The following is a 23101-nucleotide window of genomic DNA, read 5'->3' on the forward strand; positions in this document are numbered from 1 at the left end:
GAGAAGAGGTGGAGGGCATCGGGGCAGCAGCAAGGGAGAGGGAGAGGGCTTTGAGGGTTGCATTGAAGAGGGGGAGGGAAGGGGATGGGTGGGAGAGAAAGAGGCGGTGGGATGGAGGGTTTTGGCAGAAAAAAGGAACTTTTAAATAGGGATATTTTGGTCAAAAAATAGCTTTTCGACGCGACCTAAAAGTGCTTTTTCGAAAATCTCCAAAATGGAGTTTCTCCAAAAAAGCTGTATTCAGCTTTCTGAAAAAGCTAAAATAGATTTTTAAAATTTTTTACCAAATATTTTTTTTTATTTAAAAGTACTTTTGGAGGGCCAGAAAGTACTTTTTGGCCTTCCAAAAGTCCCCCAAAGAGGGCCTAAGAGTCAATTATAAGGAAGGGAGTAGCACCTTTCTTTAGCTCGAAGCATATGGTTACGATCAAGTAAATCTCGGATGTGCTTATGTTGAGTGTGAAAATGACTAGATGATGTAGGTATAACTTCAATACCCAATAAATAATGAAGATCCTCTAATTCTTTTAGAGAGAATTTTTATAAATGAGCGGGAACAAACTTGTACAAAATTGGGTTATTGGTGTAGGTGGGAATTAAATCATCCATATAAGTAAGAAAATATGCAGAAATGCCACATGAGAATAAATGAATAGAGAAGAACTAGACTTTCAATAAAACGATGCTTAATAACAAAGGAGCTAAGAACATGTTACCATGCCCAAAGGGCCTATTTAAGTATGCCAATGGCCTTCTTAAGCTAACAAACATGTGTAGGCAAAGAGAGATCAACAAAATCTAGTGGTTGTTGCATATAAACCTCCTCAGTAAGGTTTCCATTCAGAAGGGCCTTATTTACATCCAACTGTTGAAGAGCCCACCATTTTAGCAATACAGAGGACAACTTTGATTAAGAAGGCATCATGATAACCAAGGTCAGGTCCTTGGTAGAAGCCCTAAGCTGCAAGTCACACTTTATAAAGAGCGATACTACCATTAGAATTTCGTTTGATATGACATACCTATTTACATCCCATTATATTTTGATTTTGTTAAAAAACTGACGACTGTATGTAGTTGTTTCAGTTTGAAGATATTGTTTTGGGACCTCGTGATCATAGGATGCATACATTGTGGTATTTGGTTAAAGATGGGAAATAGTGCTGGTGAGTAGGAGAGAGAGGGTTGGTACAAAGGCGAGAAATTAGGACCAATGGATGACACATGAGAAAGACTTGTATGTGAAAAGGAGACTTACATGGAGATGAAGAGTTTCCATGCAATAGCAGTGGAGGAGGAACTACACTTGGGGGCCTCAGACATAATGTCTGTAGAGTTCGAGATACTTCATGCAACTTGCTATGCAAGGACATGTTATTGTTAAAGAATAACAGCCGGCTTTAATGGATTGGACAAAGTAGCGTGAAATGAGAGAGACCAAAGTTGGTTGGTGAGGGAGCCGACCATGTAGAGAGACTCGAGTGATCACATAAGGAGATTTAGGAATGCGAGGTAGAATTGAAAATGGATTCATCAAAGACAACATGATGCAAGATATAGATTCTTTTGATGCTGGGATCATAGCATTTATAGGCATTTTGATGAAGTGAATAACCAAGAAAAGTGCAGAGCTTAGATTGTATCTTTGCATGTAGCTCTCAGGCATCTTCCAATAGCTTTCCCAATTTGAAATACCTTGAACAGTAGTTTGCTTAACTATTTCTTTAGATAAGAGCATGTACATTAGGTAAAACTAACAAAAATAATAATCTATATGTATTTTAGTTAAATATCACCCTACAATATTAAATATTCTTATCAAATCATTTAAAATAAAAATATTTTATTTTTTACTTTAATTTTATTATTGAGATTCTATATTATTTTAGTAATTAAAGTGTCATGCCCCGAAACCATCACCCGGGTCAACCACGTGACACAGCTACATAATTCCTAAAGCGAAGCCCTAGAGATCATGTAAAGCCTAAGATGAACAATACCTACATAATACCAACAATTATAATCAAAGCCTAAGATGAACCACCAACATTAAATAATCAACTAGCTCAATTATAAAGTTTTCGATGTTCATCAGTATTAGAAAAATAAAAGAGATAACTAACTAACTAATTAATAATTACACAAACTTCATGTCCCTCTCATCTAAAACTAAGCCTCTTGTGACTCTGAAAAATATAAAGAAGAATATGAGCTTTTCCAGCCTAGTAAAAATTTCGAACAGCTACATGATAAGTAATAAGAACATGAACAAATGAACAATACCAAATAAAATGAAAACCATATCAATACTCGGAAAACTCATTCTAATAACATGTACATAAGCTCTCATTATCATCTTACTAAAAAAGCGCGCGCGCGCGCACACACACACACATATATATATATCAAATTTAACTAATTGTTCAACAACAATTTCTTATGTCATGTCATTCATTTCTCACTAAATTAATTTCTAGATTTTATAGCAATATTTTTTTGGCTTTGGACTAACTAAAATCATGACTTAGTCCAAGATTGCTAAACAAAATTCCACGCATAAATCTATGAAGACTATCCCAGGCATAGGCTTGTAGGGGTAATCTCACGTATAAGCCTGTAGAGTCTATCCCGCGTGTAAGCTCGTGGAGGCTATCTCACGCATAAGTTCATGTAGACTATCCCATGCGTAAGCCTGTAGAGACTATTCCGCGATGAGGTTAGTCCAAACTATATCTTATTTGTTTGATTTATATGTTACTCTTGCTATATCAATTTATACTTACACAATGCATTTCTCTTAAATTCAAGATATCATTATTTACATAATCATGTTTTCAATATCTGATACATATAATAACCATACAGGTAATTCATACTAGAATCATATAAAACATACCATCTTATGCCAAAACAAATCTATCGACCTCTACCAAAGATTGACTAAATCTCATAATGCAAATCCAATAGTACAAATCAATAAACATGTACACATATTTGTGACTAAGTATAAGGATTCTTATCTCTACCGAAGACTGACTAAAAACAACTATAACTGACCTACTTCATGATCTACGAGTTGAAGTGTAGAGTACCCCGATCAATTTTTTTTTGGATAAATGACTCTCCACCTACAAAATCAAACTCAATAATCAAAAGAAGAACCATACATTGGATTAGTAACCTAGACCGCCTACTGGCATCCACAGGGTCCATCACTAGGTCCCTTGAATCCCTTCTACCAATTACCTCGGTTAATTAAAGAGAGATAAAGGGAGAGGAAGAAAAAAAGGTAGGAAGGGAACAGAGAAAAAGAAAGAGGAGAGAGAACGAGAGAGGGAAGAAGAAAGAAACCTTTCTTCTCTCTTCATGAACAGGGAAGTTCATCTTCCTCTTCCCCTTCCCCTTCCCCCTATATATCAAAAGGGGTGGCAACCATTGTGGCCCAGCCCCCCCACCTGACGATGGCCATAGGCGACCCAAAACCTTGGTCGTCGCTGGCCGACGATAGCGATTAGTCATCACAAAGAAGAAGAGAGGATGAAACACAAAGGAAGCTCTCGAATCTAGCCAAACTTGGCCTAAACCATAGCCGATTCTCCCAACAACTGGTCATATGATCCCAAAGATCCCAAGAGATGTGGAACTCGACCGAATTCGGTGGCCGATGATGGTGAACTCGAAAGAAATGTGGCTGAAATAGGGCACCCTATTTCAGATGGCATTCTGGTGATTTGTCGTTTCAAAAGATTGAGATAACATACTAAAGGGAGAGACTGGCAAAAAGATGATAAGGATCAAACCATCACTGAAAAAAACATGGCATCGGGCAAAACTAGTAATTCAAGATTGTGATAAATTCTACTGGGACCTTTAACTATAAGGGTTTATTTCATAAAGAAATAGAATATGGTTAATTTCCATTCAAGAATTGGGGGATCAAGTTTCCTAGGATTTTTTTTTGTTGGGAGGGGGGGGGGGGGGGGGGGGTCATCTAAGAAAGAACTTCTCTTTCATTTATATGATAATAAAATCTCTTAAAAACTGATGGCACATTCCATGCAATACTATTCAATATAGAGCAAAGCAATCTAATACCATAATAACTTTAATAGCTCAAAAGCAATGCTAAGTTACATCACATTAATAAGATGTAATGCAATGTTATAATAGCTTAAACATGCCAAAAATATGCCATGTTACATAACATTAATAAGATAATGGATGATATACGCAATCTAGGATTTAAGCACCAATGCATACTGATCCATACTAGCCACACCCTGTTGTGCTGGCAATGTACCAGTAGCAATATAACCCCATGTGCTAGTATTGACATGTGTAGCACCCTAACTTTCTGCTGTGCCTGCATATGGAGCTGTACCATATCCTGATATCACATAATATTTATTATTGGATGGTTATATGAGGAAAGAAAAAGAAAATATTATAGGAATTTAATAGGGAGTGAATATTAAGAGGTTGAAGCTTGATGATTCAACTGCTTTTAATTCAATAGAAACGATTCAAAAACAGAAAATTAGCTTTCTGATGATCCTACAATCAAGGATCAACAGGTCGATTCAACTGACAATCCATTTTGTCTAGTTATGGAAGATCCAATTGACAGAACTGACTATTTACATGGAGCCAATGATGATGGTCAAGTTCGAATTCCATGATCCTTTCTATCATCCCATCAGATATCCAATTAATGAAACTCCTCAAATTGATGATCGATCATACTATGGTCAACAACCAAGAATCATGGGATCATGCATGCATTCTGTTTGTTCATGTTATTTTTTAATGTCAAATACATTCAACATCATGTATTGATTATAAGGATCCATATAAATGTGTACGTACATGCATGTGTACATAAGTATGTTATACCTGTATGTATGTTTATATATCTATGTATTTACGTATGTACAATTTATGATTGTACATATAATATTCATGTCTATACATGTACACACATATATGTTTATATTTACATATGTATGTATATGTATCTATATGATATATATACAACTACATATAATGAATTCATGATGTCAAAGATATATGATAATTAAAAATAATACAATTCAAAGACAACGTAAATCAATATACAAATACAACCAAGATTGGCCAAACTATCCCGAATTGAATCGATCAAGAACCAGAACGTTTTGGGCAATTCGGATGGTTTGACTCTTAATAAAACCTCGATCCTCTCTCCCCCCTCCCCACGGTCCTAATTTCGTGTCTCTCCCCTCTCTCCTAGGGTTCCGATCTCCACCCCTTACCGGCGTGCTACCTCTCGATCTCTCGATGAAAACCCTCTCGGACCAGAGGAGCGCAAGGGTTCCACCTGCAAAACCCTCGCTCATAAGCACCAGCCGCCGTGACTCCCCAGGAGAACATCGAACGTGACCCCAACCCTTCGAAATTGTCCCCATTGTCCCCCTTCTGGTCAACTCCCATCATTGGAAAGCCCCTTGCCATGAAGAACCAGAGCCTGCTATCTCTACAGCCACTACAATCCTTGAACCACACCACCCTCTCCACATGAAGACCTCTTAGGTACGCCGCTTTATTAGGGTTCTCTCTCTCTCTCTCTCTCTTATCTTCCCCATCTCTCTCCTCCTCCCTTCCTCCCTCTCCTTCTCACTCTCTCCTCCCTCTCCCCCTTCCTCTCCTTATTTTGACATGCCCCGGAATGGCATGGTATGACATGATTTTTACATTTATCTTCAGGATAAATCACAAAGCGTCCTCAAAGACTAGGTTTTTTTTTATGGTTCCAGTGATTAGAAGTAATATTTATTAGAATGTGAAGTTTTGGGGTTCAAGGTTTTATGTTGATTAAAAGTCATTCTGAGTCAAAATGTGTCGAAAGAGTTCTACGACTATACACGTATTTTGAACCATTCTAAAATTAGGAAACATTATGATATCTATGGTTGTTAGATGTCAGCTCCAAAAGATTTTTCGAAACGTTCCTATATTTGGTTTAGAGATCAGAGGCATAATGCATTGCTAAAGCAATTTACAAAAATCTTTGTAGGGATGGATTGAGAAGCTCACATCACCAACTTAGCCGGGTCAAAAGAAAATATTGAAAATCTCTAGCTACCATCTAAATGAGCTATCTCTTTGGAAATTTATAGATGGAACCACAATCCCGTTTCATAGGATTAACTAAACACCTAATTTGTACAACATGCCAAATTCAACATGATACTCCTATTCATTCAGTTTCTCATTGCAAGTCCTCAGGTCCTATAGAGGAGGAGATCATTATGAAATTGATTTGCCTACCATCCAAGACAAAGATAAGGATTCAACTTGGTTGACTTGCCAAAGAATGTTTTTTATCGCGAATAAATGCATTAGCAAACAAGAGAAAGCCAACTGTGTGCCAACAAATTAATCACCTTCTTTCTATAGAAATATTAAAATAGATTTGTTTTTTTTTTTTTTTTTTTTTTTTTTGCTAATGCGGGTAGATCAGACCTGACGAGACCGGATACACCCAATAAAGTCAGAAAATAAAATACCTCGGAGTGCCAGAGGCACCTCCCCATCGCCACTCCATAAGGTGCTTCCGGAGTGAGAAGCTACATACGCAGCTACCCAATCCGCAGCAGCATTACCTTCACGGTAAATATGCTTGGCCCGAAAGGCCCATCCATCCCTCGCCATAACCCAAATGTCACGGAGCAAGGGATGGTCACACCCGCCACGCCTTGGACCCCCCTGGATCCAACTGACAATGGTGGCTGAGTCACCCTCCAGGATAATGGACCTGGCCCGTAAGACACACCGGGCATGGCGAAGGCCTGCCCAGGCTGCTGTCAGCTCCGCGCTGGGAACTGAAGTGTCAAATAACTGACTGCCACCGGCAGCCACAACCCTGGCACACGGGTCCCGGATAACAAAACCCGCGCCTCCCCGCGTGCCACCATCCAAAACAGACCCATCAAAGTTGACCTTGAGGAAACTCGGGGGTGGGGGCTCCCAGGTGAAAAACACCGTACGAGAGGCTGCCGAAGCAGAGTGGGAACCCCAGATGTCCCGAGCTATCAAGGTCCCTCCAACAGGGATAGTGTAACACAGCTCCGCCGCCTGAGCGCGGGCACTCTCGACAACAAATCGCGGCGACATACGTCGTTCGCTGAAAGTACGAGCATTCCTGGCCAACCAGATCTGGTAGGCAATACAGGTAGCTCGGACAGCCTCCTGACGCAGCACCAAGGACTCCGAACCCTGACGCATGGCCTGTAAGAACAGGTCCCTACATCGCCATACCACCGGTGGAACCCCTGCCAACCGCCAAGTGCCCCTAGCCCATGTGCACCGAAACAGGGCATGGTCCACCGTCTCGGCCACACCACAAGCCCCACACACCGATGGGATCCTCACTCCTCGACCTGCGAGTACAGCTCTCGTAGGAAGACGGTCCCAGGCCACCTTCCAGAGGAACAACGCGACCCTCGGGTGGAGCCCCAATCGCCAGATCCAGGCAAAATCCGGGCCAGGCTCATAATCCTGCCGCAGGATATGGGAGAGATCGCCCATCCTGACCCTGGATCTGGTCGAGGAACCCCACACACGTACATCTGGTCCGCCACTCTGTGGTAACGGTAGTGAGCGAACCCGCTCTGCCAAAAACTGCCCGAACAAACGGGCCAACTGAGTCTCATCCCAACCAGCCACCCCGGGGGTCATGAGATCACAAACCTGCAGACCCACCCCATCCTCGACACTAACCATAGTCGGCCAAAGTCGCAGCGGGAGGCCGTCGACCCATGGGTCTCCAGCTACGTCGATGCTACATCCGTCGCCTATCAGCCATCGGGTGTGACTCGACACCAATGGCAAGTACGTCGCTATCTCACGCCATAGAAAGGAGCATCTCCGCCCTCCTCGGGCCCAGCCCTCCGGGCTTGCCCCCCCATAACGGATAGTCATAATCCGGCTCCAGAGCCCCTGCGGCTCCAGGATAAGACGGGAAGCATGCTGGGCAAGAAGTAGCTCTCGTCTCTCTAGGAGAGACAGCACCCCTAGACCACCCTCCCTGAGGGGAAGGCAGATGCGCTCCCATGCCACCATGTGCACCCCACGACCCCCTCCATGTGAGCCCCATAAGAAGTCCCGAAGAAGTCGCTCAATCTTCAATAAGACAGACCTTGGCACCACCGTATTTGCCATAAGATAAATGGGCATGGAGCCCAGAACAGCTCGAATCAGCATGACTCTGCCCATCATAGACAGGGACGCTGCCCGCCAGCCCTCTAGTCTGCTCTGAACCCGCTGCACCATCCCGGTGCACTCAGAAACTCGCAATCTCCTGCCCGAGATCGGAACACCCAGATAGGTCCAGGTCCCATCCTGCTCAGGCATCTCCAGAATCCTCCGAATCCCCCGTCGAACCCTGAGTGGTGTGCTAGGGCTAAAAGAGATGGAGGATTTCTGGCCATTAACTCTCTGACCGGATACCGTGCAATAGGCACCCACCACCCTCCTGATAGCCTGAGCATCAGCTACGCGAGCCCGGGTCAGGAGGAGACAGTCATCGGCAAATAGTAAGTGTGATATCGGCTGGGCCCCCGGAGCTGGGACATAGGCCCCCAACTCACCGGCGGCACACGCAGCCCGCAATGCCCGAGACAAGACATCAGAGCAAATAATAAATAGATACGGAGATAACGGGCATCCCTGCCGAAGCCCCATAGTAGAACTGAAGAAAGGAGATGGGGAGCCATTGACCAAGATAGAGAACCTCGGTCCCCGGACACACCCCAGAACCCACCCAATCCAAGTCTCATGGAACCCCAGGCTCTCCAAAGCTAGCCTAAGAAAACTCCACCTGATTCTATCATAAGCTCGTTCCATATCTAGCTTGACGGCCATCAAACTCCGCCGCTGCGAGGCCCGTCGAAGATCCCACATCATCTCCTGGGCCACCATAACGTTATCGGAGATACTCCGACCCCTCACAAAAGCACCCTGCTCCTGACAGATAATGCCGGAGAGGAGGGGCTTCATTCGATCCATCAGTATTCTTGCGACAACTTTGTATAAAGTATTACACAAGCTGATCGGCCTAAAATGACTCGGCTCGGCCGCGTCCTGACGCTTTGGTATAAGCGTGACAAATGTGGCTTTCCAATCGTCGGGCATACCTGCCTGATTGAAAAAACACAAGACCGCTTCCACCACTGCAGTCCGAACGATACCCCAGTATCTCCGGAAAAAGAAAGGTGGGAAACCATCTGGACCAGGGGCCCTATCCGCACCCAGTGCCCAGATAGCCTCACGCACCTCCCCCTCCGTCACTGGACGAACCAACATAGCGTTCTCAGTCGTATTGATTTGGGAAGCAGCCCTCGGGAGCTGACCGGCAGGATCAGACTCACAATCCTCCATCCAACGAGAGCGAAAGAAATCAAGCAGGATATGGGTGATGGCCGAATCGCCTTCAACCCGGTGCCCCTGCTCATCCCGTAAGGATCGAATCATGTTCCTCTGCCTCCTGATAATCGTAGAGCGGTGAAAGAAACTAGTATTTCGATCACCCTCTCTGACCCATTGAATTCTGGATTTTTGCCTCCAGAAGATCTCATGTTGCCGCAAGATTGAGTGGTGAGTGGCGAGGAGACCCCGAAGGCTAACCATATCGGCCTCGGGGAGTGCACCCAACTGGTCTTCTCTACTTTGGTGGTCGGCAATCGCAGCCTCCACCTCCTCCAACCTCCTGAAGATATCCCCCACTACCTCACGGTTCCAACGCCGTAACCGACGCTTAGTCAATTCCAATTTACGTGAAACCCTCTGCATGGGGTCACCACGAACCGGCTGACTCCAAGCTCCTCGGACAATGTCCCAGGATTGAGGGAGAGACAACCAAACCTTCTCAAAGCGGAAGGGGCACTGGTGAGAAGAACCAGATACAGTCGAAATCAACAAAGGACAGTGGTCCGAAGCAATCCGGGGTAGATGACTAACCCTGTAGGACGGAAATCTGGTAAGCCAGTCAGGGGAAGCAATAGCCCTATCGAGCCGCTCCCACACCCTGGCTTGGCCAGACTGGTTATTACACCAAGTAAATCGCGGGCCAGAGAATCCGAGATCCACTAGGCCGTTTCGCGAGAGAAAGTCTCGGAACTCCCTCCTATCCACAGTGTCAGTAAAAGCCCTACCTCCACGTTTCTCACTCCCCTCCAAGATACAATTAAAATCACCCACTATCGTCGTTGGAAGACCCTGAGCGATTAAGTGGGTGAGCTCATCCCATAGGACCCTCCTGGTCCGATGGTCAGTGCTAGCATACACACCACTCAGGACCCATGGTGCGGCGTTAGGTGCCGTAATAATCATCAGGACCTGTTGGGAACAGTTATGGAACACATCGACTGTAGCCCCACCCCGCTTCCACAGAGCCACGATACCCCCGGACAGCCCCTGGGACTCAACTACATATGACTCCCAGTCGACCTGAAACCGGCGTACTACACGATCCAGTCCACTACCGGATAGTCGTGTTTCATAGAGAAGGCAGATCTCTGGACTATGGATCTGAACCAACCGCCTAAAGGAAGACATGAAGGCCGGCTTAGCCGCCCCTCTACAATTCCACGCAAGAAGCCTCATGGGGAAAAATCCGAGAGGTCGGCCACAGGTGCATCCACCCTCTGGGCCGCAGGGTCCATCATCAACTCATGATCAGGGTCGTCTCGCAGACCCTCATCGACGCTAGCCCCGGACACGACTCGTAATACTGCCGCCTTCACCCGTTGAACAACCGTCGAATGATCAGCGGACCTACTAACCGTCGCCTCAAGGCTACTCGAGTCCCCCACCCCTGGCTCCACGAATGCAGGCGCGTCCCGCCCTGCCAGAGGGTCCCTCGCAGGGCAGTCTCCGCAAACAGGGAGTGCACTAGCCATAGTCGCATCGCCCAAATCGGGCCTGTTGTGGGGGGGGGGAGGGGGCCTTGAATTTAGTCCCACATTGGCTAGAGCGGAAAGGTTCCGTGCCTTATAATGAGGAGGGCGAAGCCTTTTCCTCACGAGGGCCCTTTTGTGGGACAAAACCGTGAGGGCAATCCCCCCGTCAGCGCTGGACGCGCGGGCCGGAAACGTCTCCCTCCGTCAGCGCTGGACGCGCGGACCGGAGCGCCCAAAGCGGACAATACCTCGTGGGGGACGCGGTCTCTTTCTGCTCGGCTCGGTTGGGACTAAGGCTGTTGCCGGGGTGAAAATCCAGCAACAGGGCCCACTCGCGACCACAACCCCCTGTCCCACCTCCACCTCTAGAGGGCCCAAAGTAATGGGAACCTCAGACGGCGGAACCACCCCCAGGGCCTGGGCCCTAAACTGGAACCCAGACTCACTGGGCCCCGCCAACAAAGCCAATGACTCAGGCCCAACAGCAGGCCCCAAGTGGGCCATGAACAGTGGAAGGCCCCCGTCCACAGGGGCCTTCCCTGAGTCCACTACGCGTGGCCCAGCCAAACTGGGCCATGCGTTCTCCACCGCGCGACGGGCCTGGGAGCCCGTCGCGCGATTCACCGCGTGAACCGTGTGGTTCACGCGGTCGCCCGTGGGACCCGCGCGCCCCTTACCGGGTTGACGGGCCACATCCAGTAGCGGCCCAGCATTTCTGGGCCGCTTCTTGGACTGGTCCATGTGCGGGCCCACCCAACCAGCAGCCGGCCCGGCCTGAATCAACTGGCCGGCCCGGACCTCACCTGGCCCACTCGTGCTTGAACTCGCCCCTGTTGCCGAGTCAACACATCCCATGACTGTGTCAACTCGGGAGCCCCCTCTCTGCCCACCGGGAGCCGGGGCCTCTACCACCACCGGCGGGGAGTGGCGACGGGCCACTTTGGTCGGCTTTTGCCAACCTTCTAGGTCCGGTGGTGACACCGGAGGCCTAGGCGAGGCGGCCGGCGAGGAGGGCCGAGAAGGGGGAAGCCCACCCGAGGGCTCCGACACCTTCCCCGCTTGCGTCGGCGACCCACGCGAGGGCTCCGTCGCCTTCCCCGACCGTGGAGCTTGCTCCCGTGGCTGCCGGGCGCGGGATGTCACCAACCAAGGGCCATAGATCGGCCCGGGAGCCCCCTCCCCCGGTAGGTTCACTCCCGTCGTCGCCGGAACCCCAAATGGGCATCCTAGCTCGGGGTGGCCGATCCTACCACACTGCACGCAAAAATCCGAGATATTCTCGAAGACGAACGGCTGCCAGAGAACCTTCGTCCTTCCGAGTATCCGGATTCCGGGGAGGAGGGGGGCGGAGGCGTCAATCGCCACCTTGACACGCGCAAACCCCATGGAACGGCGTCCCTCCGTAACACCATCCACTGCCAAAGGCCGCCCTGCCTTGGCAGCTATATCCATGATGGTCGAAGTCGACCAGTATTCTGGAGGAAGCCCGGGAAGCCGAAGCCAGACAACCGCCGTGTTCACCGGATTTTCCCTAGGTAAGAAATCCGGCGACCACGGCTCCAGGGCAAGAAGTTGCCCCGCCACCACCCAGGGCCCCTCCACCAGGGCACGGTCCCGGCCCTCCGGCGACCTAAACCGCAGTGCGAAGTGGTCCTCGGCGAGGGAGACCGCCACCACTTCGCCTGCATTCTTGAGCCGGGCGGCCACGTCCTTGGCCACCCACTCGACCGGCACCCGCCGACCGAGGCTCCGGCCAACCACGGCGAGGCCATCCCACTCCCGGCGTGCCGCCTCGATGGGCTCCCCCGGGAGCTCAAAGACAGACGAGAAGTGGTGGCTCAAGCGAGCCACCTCCGACTCCGTCAGCCGGTGGGTAACCCACGGTCCAGGCCGTGGCCGGCCAGCGGGCCGCTCCCCTTTTCCCCCCAAAAGCGTACCTGTCCCTTGAGCAGCGACCTGCGCCCACGTCCTCTTCGTCGGCTCCGCGGGCAGCTCCGTCGGACCATTTCCTTCCACCGTCGGCGCCCCCTACGGAGCTCGTCGATCCCACCAGCGGCTGCTTCCCCTTCTTCCGGCCCATTCGCACCTGAAAAGAAACAAACACTCGAACCAGGGCAGGCGATAGCTAGCCCGCCTCGTTCTCCGCCACCGCACACCGGCCAGCAGCAGAGCACTCCGACCACCGGTGAAGATAGCCGTTACGGAACTTTCTCTCTCCTCAGAGTTTCTCACTCTAAAGAGTCCCCAACTCACTCACTGGGTAAAGGGGAAAAAAAATTAAAATAGATTTGTTGGCACACCTTCTTTTTATAGAAATATTAAAATAGAAAATCAAAGCAGATTTTAAATCAAGCTTCACTAAAAAGTAAAGATAATTACCAAAATGCTATCCAAAATTCCATCGGACCCGTTAGCGTTGAACCGAGGCTATCGAAAACGAAGACAAAACGGCGACACGAAATGCCCTTGAAAAAAATTTCTCGCAAGCTCTCGAGCTAAAGAAAACAAACACTCGATCGGAGGGAGAGAGAGCCGGAAAGGAGCGAGCGAGACAGAGAGAGCATGGAGCAGAACCAGAGGGCCCCGAGGGCGCCTCAACCCCACCCCGCCCGGGCCGCCATCGTCGATCTCTTCAACCTCTACCTTGGGGTAACTCCTAAATCCTCTCAATCCCTTCGTCACGTTCCCCCTTCGCTCTATTGATTTTGAACAATGGCTTCTCCTCTTTCTCCTTGCAGAGAAATTCCCGGCAGCGGCCCGAAGACCCCTCCCGCGAGACCTCGTATGCCTACTCTCCTCATCACGTCTTAGCTGCTATGAGCACTGTTCAGTTTTTGGTTTCGTCTGTAAACCTTGAAGAGCTTCTTTTTGGCTTAAAATACTTGATTTTGATCGAATCTAGTCTGGCTGATTTGCTGATAATTCTCAGGGAGACCTATTTTTGAATTATTTTCAGCTTTTAATCATTATTAGCACCCTTGCGTGTTAGCAAAAGATGAGAGCGCCCAAAATACCTGAGAGCTTTTTGTGGCATGAGGGAATTGGTTGATTCATGACGTTGCATGCCATCACTATGCTAGCAAAGGGAGCCTTTTTGTATGAATGACCGGCATTTCATCGTATTTTTCTTGTCCTAACCCAATAATTTTTTTTTTAAAATTTTTTTGGTTTCTTGCCTAAACTTTTTTGTCAGAGAATTGGTGCTATTTGAATTCTAAAACATTGTGAATTGATGTTCTAGTTTTCAATTTTCTTAAGTTTGGGCATGTTGATTGACTATAAAGTAGTTAATACAATTTTTCATTTCTAAATGGTATTATATGTTTCACTTGTTATCTTCTATTATTTTTTCTTTTCTTGGATATCTGAAAGGTGATTTTCTAATTGGCTATGGCTGACAAATCCTATCAGGAACAAGATGCAGAAAAGGGTGACCGCTCCCAACAGAGATCTTCCACCTCGAGACGAGAAGTTTATCTTAGATTTTGAACAGTTGCAAGGACAATTCCCGGTAATTGTTGGTCTTCGCTTGAGTTATACACAAACTAATCCTTTGCAAGGCTTAAATTCATGTGCATACTTCAGGACCAGGAGCAACTGCGTGCTGTTACAGAATCAGTTCTCGTGTCATTCATCATTCAGTGCAGTGGTCATGCACCACAATCAGAGTTTCTCTTGTTTGCAATACGGGGCTTGTGCAGCATAGGCTATGTGAAGTGGGACACTTTCCTTCCTTCTCTTCTTTCAGCAGTTTCCTCTGCAGAGGCGTCTGTTGGTCAGGGCACTCCAGGTGCAGCAGGAGTACAATCTACTGGTGTGTCATCATCCATGATGATACCTTCATCATCTACAGTTGCGATACCTAATTCTTCAAACTTCCATGCTTCAAATCCGGCTTCTCCCCTATCAACAATCCATGGTATTGGATCTCCTGCTCAATCTATTACTGACCAGTCTGCTGGTGCAACTCTATCACCGATTAAACCCTCTGAACTGTCTGGCTCTGCACAACAGAGTATGATGAGGGCTAATCAGTCACTTAGGGGTACTGCTATTAGCTACCTCCGCCAATTAACATGCCGGATTATTTTAGCCGGACTAGAATCCAGTCTAAAGCCAACTACCCATATCGAGATTTTCTCGCACATGCTAAATTGGTTAGTTAATTGGGACCAAAGGTTGCAATGCTTGGATGAAGTGGATGGTATGAAAGCCTGGAAGCCTGAGAGACCTTTGCACGAATGGATGCATATATGTTTGGATGTTTTATGGAAGTTGGTTGAGGAGGATAGATGCCGCATCCCCTTCTATGAGTTGCTTCGCAGCAACTTGCAGTTTATGGATAACATTCCTGATGATGAAGCACTATTTACCATCATCCTGGAGATTCATAGGAGGAGGGATGTGGTGGCTATACACATGCAAATGTTGGATCAACAGCTTCACTGCCCGTCATTTGCAACTCACCGGTTCTTGTCTCAATCCTATCCAAGTATTACTGGTGAACCATTAGCAAATTTGCGCTATTCTCCGATAACTTATCCTAGCGTCTTAGGAGAACCATTGCATGGAGAGGTAGGCAAAATAAACTTATTTCTTTCAAAACCTTTATCAATTCCTTTTCTAATAAACTACATTAGTGCTTGAATACAAGCTCTTGTTATCCAATTAGTTAATCTTGTTTTATTGCTTGCTTGTTTTTGTGCTTGTGTTTATGTAAATTATTTCCACCATGTTTCAAATGCATTTATAAGAATTCAAATATTTAAAGATTCAATGTCATTCCTAATGAGCAGTTCTATAGGTATAAATTACTAATATAGTTTCACATAGTACATGTAATCTTATGATAACCAAATACATTCACAACATTGTCACACGTACTAAATGTTAAAGATGTAATCTCGATATTGCAGCCAAGGCTAAAAATATTGGTGATTGTCTATACCAGATTGTACGGGAAAGTACAAGCAGTGTTTTAAAAAGAGATTGAAGTATGCTAGCAGGGACCATATAGCATTCGCGGTATGCACGTGCTATATGCAGGACCATATCTGATTAGTATTTTTTAACTATATAAAATAAATAAAATACATTAAGTACGACAAAAGTGACAACAATGATGGTAATATTTTTTGTATAAACAATATCGATATTAATAACAACAACTAACTATTACGACTAATTACTCAGTACTTAATACTAATAGCAGCAATTATAACATAGTTGAAACTGAAATCCAACCTAGCTGTTTGTTTTAACATGCTCCATCCGTATATATTTGGCCTCATAATGCTAAGTGGCCTACATATGCTGCCGTGCATTACTAATTGAGCCGTAAATATGGCTGCATACTGCTAAATGGACTGCCTTTTTTGGCCTAGATATGGTATGGTGCATATAGTAACAGCATATATGCAATGCAGTGTGGTCAAGAACAACATCTGCATACGCAGCCTTGTGCACCGCATCTTAAGACATCAGATGAAGTATGCCCAACCCCCATTCAGATTTGGTACTGACACATGGCATTTCACCTCCATTTTGTGGTGCTATTGTTTGGAGATGTACAGTATCATGCCACATCATACCATTACTAGTAAGTACTAGTAGCGATACTTTGACATTTGATTGAGCAATACTTAGTGGATATGAAACAACCTAGGATATGGTCTATTATATCAACATCAATGCTAGAAGGTATAAGGAATGGGTTTTTTTAATCTTATAGGGTGCAAAGATAGTGAATGCTTAAGTTTCAACTTCACGGAATTTCTTGCATTGCTAAAAACTATAATTAGCTTGAACTAAGGTTCACCGTACTAATGCTTACCATCTTGTAATAGACATACTATACCATGTTGGTGCCGAATCGAGACTCGGTACGGAGGGTGAAATGAGTCTTGGTACATTGAATCGACGCCCGTATTGGGCATTATTGAGACTGGATTACCATGGTATGGCATGGTATCCGGTACCGAGATTGTGAAGTGTGGCTTTATCTATTGAAGTTGGCAACTTATGTGAAAATAATTGATTGATGAGGTTTGAGTTATGAAAAGTGAATCGAAGGTTTAGAAATTTCATAAAACATGGGACTTGATAAGATATAAATAATCAAGGTTGTATATGTGATTACAGAATTGAATAGGCAGGTGTAAGATAGTTTATTGATTAAGGATCAAAGGGGTTTTTGGATGTTTAAATGGTTAGGGTTGCAAGGGCTTAAAGAAAGGTGATAAAATAGTAGAAAATGTAAATTAAATTGTAAAAGATGGAAGAAGATGCTTTATTAGGTTTGCTGCATTAAGTGATCAAAGATTGAATGCGTGAAGTGGCACAATGAAAAAAAATCTGTCTTAAAAAAATTCTCTCTTTAGTATGGCTTATTTTTCAACTTTCGAGGATGAATTGGTGAAGGTTTGCATCAATGAATGTCTTGCTTGTTGGATTACGTGGGTTGTGCTTTCTTGATAGTATGACTCCTTCACTTGATATGACATTTACTTGGTAAAATTAAAAAGTTCAACCATGCATTTACTGACCATGAATTTTTTGCATTAAGGACAGGCCCTCGTTATTGAGATAAGTTGTCAAGAAGCTGCACACATAGACAGATAGCATTCTGGCCTGCCCAGTTGTGCAACAATAACTTTGCAACAAGGAGGTTGCAATACTTGAATCAGTCAATTATGGGTAATTGTTTCAATTTTCAAGGATGAATTGGTGAATGTTGTCCTGGTGAATGTCTTGCTCAGTGATTAGCTAGCTTCTGATTTCTTGATAGGGTAACTTGTTCACTTTGAGATAACATTTACTTAATAGACATGGAAGAGTATAACTTTGCATTTGCTGAGGGTCTGTAGTCTGTCGTTTTGCCCAAAAGATGAAGTTTGTGTAAGTCCTCCAAATGAGTCTCATTCACACTAGATACATAGTTGGGATACACTAGGCATGATTCTTGCTTTGATACTTTGATTACGTAGTTGAAGTTGTGTTGCTGATTGCATGCTTTGCCTCCTCTCTCGTGGCCGTGTCTTGGTCAGCATGGTATGGAGTAGCGATTCTTCGGTAGTTTGATTGTCTTGATGCAGCATCTCCATTTTTTGGTACATCTCGGGAAGGTCTTTCCTATTCATTATTGTGCTCAAGTATCCATTTTAGAGTACTTTGTGCCTTGGATAAGGTTTCATACCCCTTTGAGATCATTCACAAATATATATTGGATTAGATAGAGCTGTTGAAGAAAAGGAAAGCAAGTCAGTTTCATTGGGTATTTTGTCAAGGAAGATGTGTTCATGTTTTTGTACTTCCTCTGCCATTCCCATCAATAAAGCTATGTTGACTTCTTACATTCATATTCAACTTAGCACATAAACCGATAAAAGTCACATGAGAAAGATAATCACCTTAGGCATATACAAGGATTTAAGTCATGGTTTGATGCCCCTCAGGATGTTGGGATGGGGCACCGCCCTAAGTGTTGCGAGTCATGATTGAATCATTCCACTATTGTCCTAGCATCTTGCTCTGCATGTCCCGAGCAAAGTCCACTGAATTATTGGTAATCAATTTTTTTTATTTTTTTAATGATTTTAAATATAATTTGATGTTTTTTGATATTTTTATGATTTCAATACATCCTAAATGATGCCTCTTGATGTTTTAGAGTGATGCAAGATATAAAATGATTAGTAAGATGTTGCATGCTAGAAGAAGCAACACAAAATATCCTAAAATTAATTAGTAAGACATAGAATATAAAATAATATAATTAATTACATATGTTTAAAGTACAATATGCGTACTAATATCTAAAATTTTTTCGAGTGGCGATAGATATTCGGATCATTAGCATTATCAGGAGGCACATCAGCCCACCCCTCTAATTAAGCGGCGTTGTAGTCTTGCACGTTTATTCCATGAAGAACGTGCTCTAAAATATAACCAGTCTTGGATCTCTTATTGAAGCTCTACTTTGATAGGTGTCCTCTGGCTGATAATACGGTCAGGAAGGATCCATCCGAATATGCCGACAACAAAATCCGACCTTCAGGCTCTGTAGGATAGTAGCCACCGGAAGACGATGCCTCGGATGCGTCATATCCATATCTGTATCCGTATCGGTCATAGGTTGCCTTTGGCTGTAGGTAATAGGATCCAGCATACAACTCGAAAACTGATACTTTTATGGATCCTACTCTACGTGCGAGGCCATCTGCAGTTACATTGTGTCCTCCTAAACGATCTCAAAGAGCTCGTCTCCTATATGCAATTGTATGCTCGTGGAATTTATCAGATCATGCACCATTGTTCCTATCCTGTGTAACATGTATAAATAAGGACTTACTGGTGAATTGAAGACCACCCTGCGACTGTCTCATAAATGATGATCTTATGTCCTCCACTCCCTTTTCACTGGATCTGAACTGTCATCGCTGCTCTTTCTGATCTTTGAATCTGAGTGAGCTGACTCCTTCACACTCTCCATCGGGGCTGCAACTATCTTTTCTTTTTTTTGTTGTGCTGGGCAACTATCTGCTTCTCCTTCGTGCCCCTCTTTGCTTGGTTACGATGGGAGGATGGATGCCGTCGCCCTCCTGACCGAGTCAACTGGGTAGCATGGTGGTCTCGTCTAAGCAATTCTCGATCATATCTCTGAGAGGATGTCTCGGACAAGTAGTCATATGATAACCGGTTCTTCAGGGACCTTTGTGGCTATGGTTAATCAGCTGGAAGGATGCATGGAATGTTGCAATCTGTCCATTGCGCTATATCCACCCTAGTCTCGCTGGTGACGAAACTGGGCGGTCGTGGAGGTGATCTTGGCTCATCAAGCTCCGGCTCCTGCTGGCCCACAAGCCATTCGATCATAGGATCATCCTCATTGTCAACGAAAACGTTGTGGATCGGATCCGTATACTTCAACTTCACTTTCTTCTGAATGCATTTCAACCTCAACCTCAACCTCAGATTGTAATGAACATATACAAGGTCGTTGAGGCGCTTCTATGTCAGACTGTTTCTCTGCTCGCTGTGGATGAGGATAAAGGTGGACCAATTGCATCACAACAACTCGAGAAGATCTGGAAGAGTATCTGGATAGCTAGCCGCTTAAAATTTTTGTCGGACATACCAAAATGAACCCACCATTGTTTTTTACTGTGCTGAGCAACTATTTGCTTTTTCTTCATGCCCCTTTTTGCTTGGCTACGCTGGGAGGATGGATGTCGTCGCCCTCCTGACTGAGTCAACTGGGTAGCATGGTGGCCTCGTTTAAGCAACTCTTGATCATATCTCTAAGAGGATGTCTCGGACAAGAAGGTATGTGATAACCGGCTCTCTAGTGACCCTTGTGGCTGTGGCTGATCCGCTGGAAGGATGCATAGAATGTTGCAATCTGTCCATTGCCCTACATCTCCTAGCCTTGCTGATTACGAAACTGGCTATTCGTGGAGGCGATCAGGCTCATAAAGCTTTGGCTCCTGCTGGCCCACAAGTCATTTGATCATAGGATCATCCTCATTGTCAACGAAAGTGTTGTTGATCAGATCCGTGTACTTCAGCTCCACTTCCTTATGAAAGTACTTTAGCCTCAACATCAGATTATAGTCAACATATACAAGGTCATTGAGGCGCTTTTGTGTCAGACGGTTTCTCTGCTCCCTGTGGATGAGGGTAAAAGTGGACCAATTGCACCACAACCACTTGAGAAGATCTGGGAGAGTATCTCGATCAAGGTATACTAAACTAGCCCGTATCAGCCGGTTTAGCTCGTACCGGCCGGTTCAACCCGTACCGAACCGGTGCCGACCGGTCCGATTCGGCCATAGAAAATATTTTCGGCCCCTATGGGGCCGAAATCGACTGGTACAAGGCCAAATCGGACGGAACCAGACCGATTTCGTCCGGTTCGGCTAGGACTCTGTGCGAACTGGCACCGAGTCTGGTTTTCACAGCGCGGTGCGCTGGGGCGCGGGCGGCATACTGTGGCTTTTAATGCCATTGCAGCTACAATGGCATTAAATGCCACAGTACTGTAGCTGTGGCATTTAATGCCACATTACTGTAGCTGTGGCATTAAATGCCACAGCCGAGCGTGCTCGCCATGCGCGTGCGCTCGCTGTGGCTGGTTCGGTACCGACACTGACCAGTACGTTAACCGGTACCGGTTCGGTGATCCTTGATTTGCATAGCTAACTGCTTAAGATTTTTAGCAGACATACCAAAATTAATCCACCATTCCGCTACAAAAATATTGAATAAAATTACATAACAAGATAGTATCATATTAATAATCATTTAACATCACGTAATAGTTATCGTTGATATGTAATATACCCGAATTTATACTTTTCGTACTTATGACAGCTGCCGAGACTTCGAAGCTGTTAGTGCCCTCTTTAAATATTTTTGTTTATGAAAAAGAACTATGTTGCAATATGTTAATTATTGAAGAAACGAGTTAACTTACGCATGTCACTTAAAGTTAACTTACCTCTTCTAGATCTAGAGCTACGATTTCTGGATCAGGTTTCATCTTGTAAATCACATGATGCAGAGCGGCCCGAAGTTTGCCGTCCATTTCGAATCTAGGTATTGTGTACTGGAACCTTGGGTTTAGATAGTAAGCTGCAAAAGTGCAAATAGAGTTCATAATTATTTTAGTAAAATTGTACAAGTATAAGGGCAGTCTAATTTTCAATGTTTTTGCTTACCAGTCCCAACCTATCAGGTAGTCTCATCGCCGCTCAATGATGTCGATTTACTCTTGGGCATGAATCAAATCTGCCTCCTTGATCCGAATCTTTGCCCTTTTCATCATATGATATAAGAAGCCCATCTAGGAGTACTTCTCGCTGTCCATAATCCGAAGCACTTCGTACAATGGCTTGATAGCCTTCACTATCTTTTCGGCCCGTAGCTATAATGTCTGTCTCTTTGCCAAGTCCTCCACAATGGTTTTCTCAATGCCGACCCTCGTAAATTTGCTTTTTTGCCACTCGATACTGACAAACATCAGAGACGTAGGGTTATTTTTTATCAAGAAGGCTATCAAGTGTAACGTAGTTTGTAGCAAATTATGTCATATCCGGTCTCAAGTTCTCTCTCCTTGCATACGTTCTCATTAGGGATAGGATCTATATATGGTTATAAATATATTTGGTGATGGTTTGGGCTGTCTCCATTGTTTGCTACACCCTACAAATTTTCGCAATGTCCATCAACATAAGGTCAATATAATGTGTAGCACATAGGGTCTAGAAAATATATGACTGCCCTCTATTAAGATCTCTTCGGCGGTCTTATCTTGTGGCCCATTATCAGTAAGAAAATAAAAATGACCCGCACGACATTCTCCTTTTCTACTTGATCAATCACCTTGTTCATTAATCTAAGGATGTACATGGCATCGTGCACCTGATTGGAAGCATCAACTGACTTTTGGAAGAAAATCTTCGTACTGCAGCATGTCAAGAAGTTGATGCTTTGCTTGGTAGGACTGGTCCAACCATCACACATCACTGTTAGTCCATTTGTGGGCCATTTGGTCTGATATGAGGCAATCCATTTCTCTAGCTCCTTATTGTTGTCAAAAGCTCACCATAGATGTCCTTCGGTCCTAGAAGATCTACACCAAGACTAGTATCCTGTATGAAGGAAATGACAGGCCTATAGTACGTGTTGTCTGTTGCATTCACTAGGATGTGGCTGAAGTTGAGCCATGATCCAATAGCTCACCACATATTCTTCTTTTTATCCTTCTTTAGTATGGTGTCAACCCTTTGCTGCTTCGAATCTTTGCTGGAGAAAGCATGTAGATCTAAATCATAGATGGTGGCTCCTGCTGGAATATCTCTGGAGGACTTCTTTCTGCTACCAAAAGCCTCCAACATAAATAAAATGCAGCCACCGCCTCTACTGACGGCCTCTCTAGCTGAGGAGGCATTCCTGAACTTTGAATTTGCCCTGCTAGTTGCAGAACCAGAGATCGAGTCATAGTTTGAGGGCCCAAATCGAGCCCTATGCCTGGCCACTATATCCTGTTGCTACTGATTATTCAGGTTTGCCTAATGGCAGTATGGATCTGTCTCCTCCTCACCTGAAGCAGACGCTTCTTCTAACTCCCTAAAGTCATATGAAGATGGCTTTGCCGCTTGGCA

The 23101-nt window shown here is 45.2% G+C and overlaps 2 protein-coding genes across 2 annotated transcripts in view; one reads left to right on the forward strand and one right to left on the reverse strand.

The window, feature by feature from the left end:
• Window positions 1-760: 760 nt before the first annotated feature.
• On the reverse strand, window positions 761-13017 carry LOC149753440 (uncharacterized). The gene is made up of 4 exons (XM_089931131.1): window positions 12875-13017; window positions 11295-12774; window positions 7087-10566; window positions 761-865 (listed from the first exon to the last, which is right to left on the reverse strand). Exons 1-4 carry the CDS (start codon window positions 13015-13017, stop codon window positions 761-763), a joined length of 5208 nt encoding a protein of 1735 aa, XP_089787257.1.
• A 293-nt stretch (window positions 13018-13310) lies between these two features.
• LOC103721130 (mediator of RNA polymerase II transcription subunit) overlaps window positions 13311-23101 on the forward strand; it is a 70216-nt gene continuing 60425 nt past the window's right edge. Inside the window, exons 1-4 of the mRNA XM_039129345.3 lie at window positions 13311-13586; window positions 13676-13719; window positions 14349-14448; window positions 14523-15512. Coding sequence (XP_038985273.2) covers window positions 13500-13586; window positions 13676-13719; window positions 14349-14448; window positions 14523-15512 — 1221 coding nt within the window. The 5' untranslated portion in view covers window positions 13311-13499. The remainder of the gene's footprint in view (window positions 13587-13675; window positions 13720-14348; window positions 14449-14522; window positions 15513-23101) is intronic.

Source organism: Phoenix dactylifera, chromosome 5 (genome assembly GCF_051530095.1).
Source record: "Phoenix dactylifera cultivar Ajwa chromosome 5, Ajwa_hap1_PhDact_Kaust_v1.1, whole genome shotgun sequence".
NCBI lineage: Eukaryota > Viridiplantae > Streptophyta > Magnoliopsida > Arecales > Arecaceae > Phoenix > Phoenix dactylifera.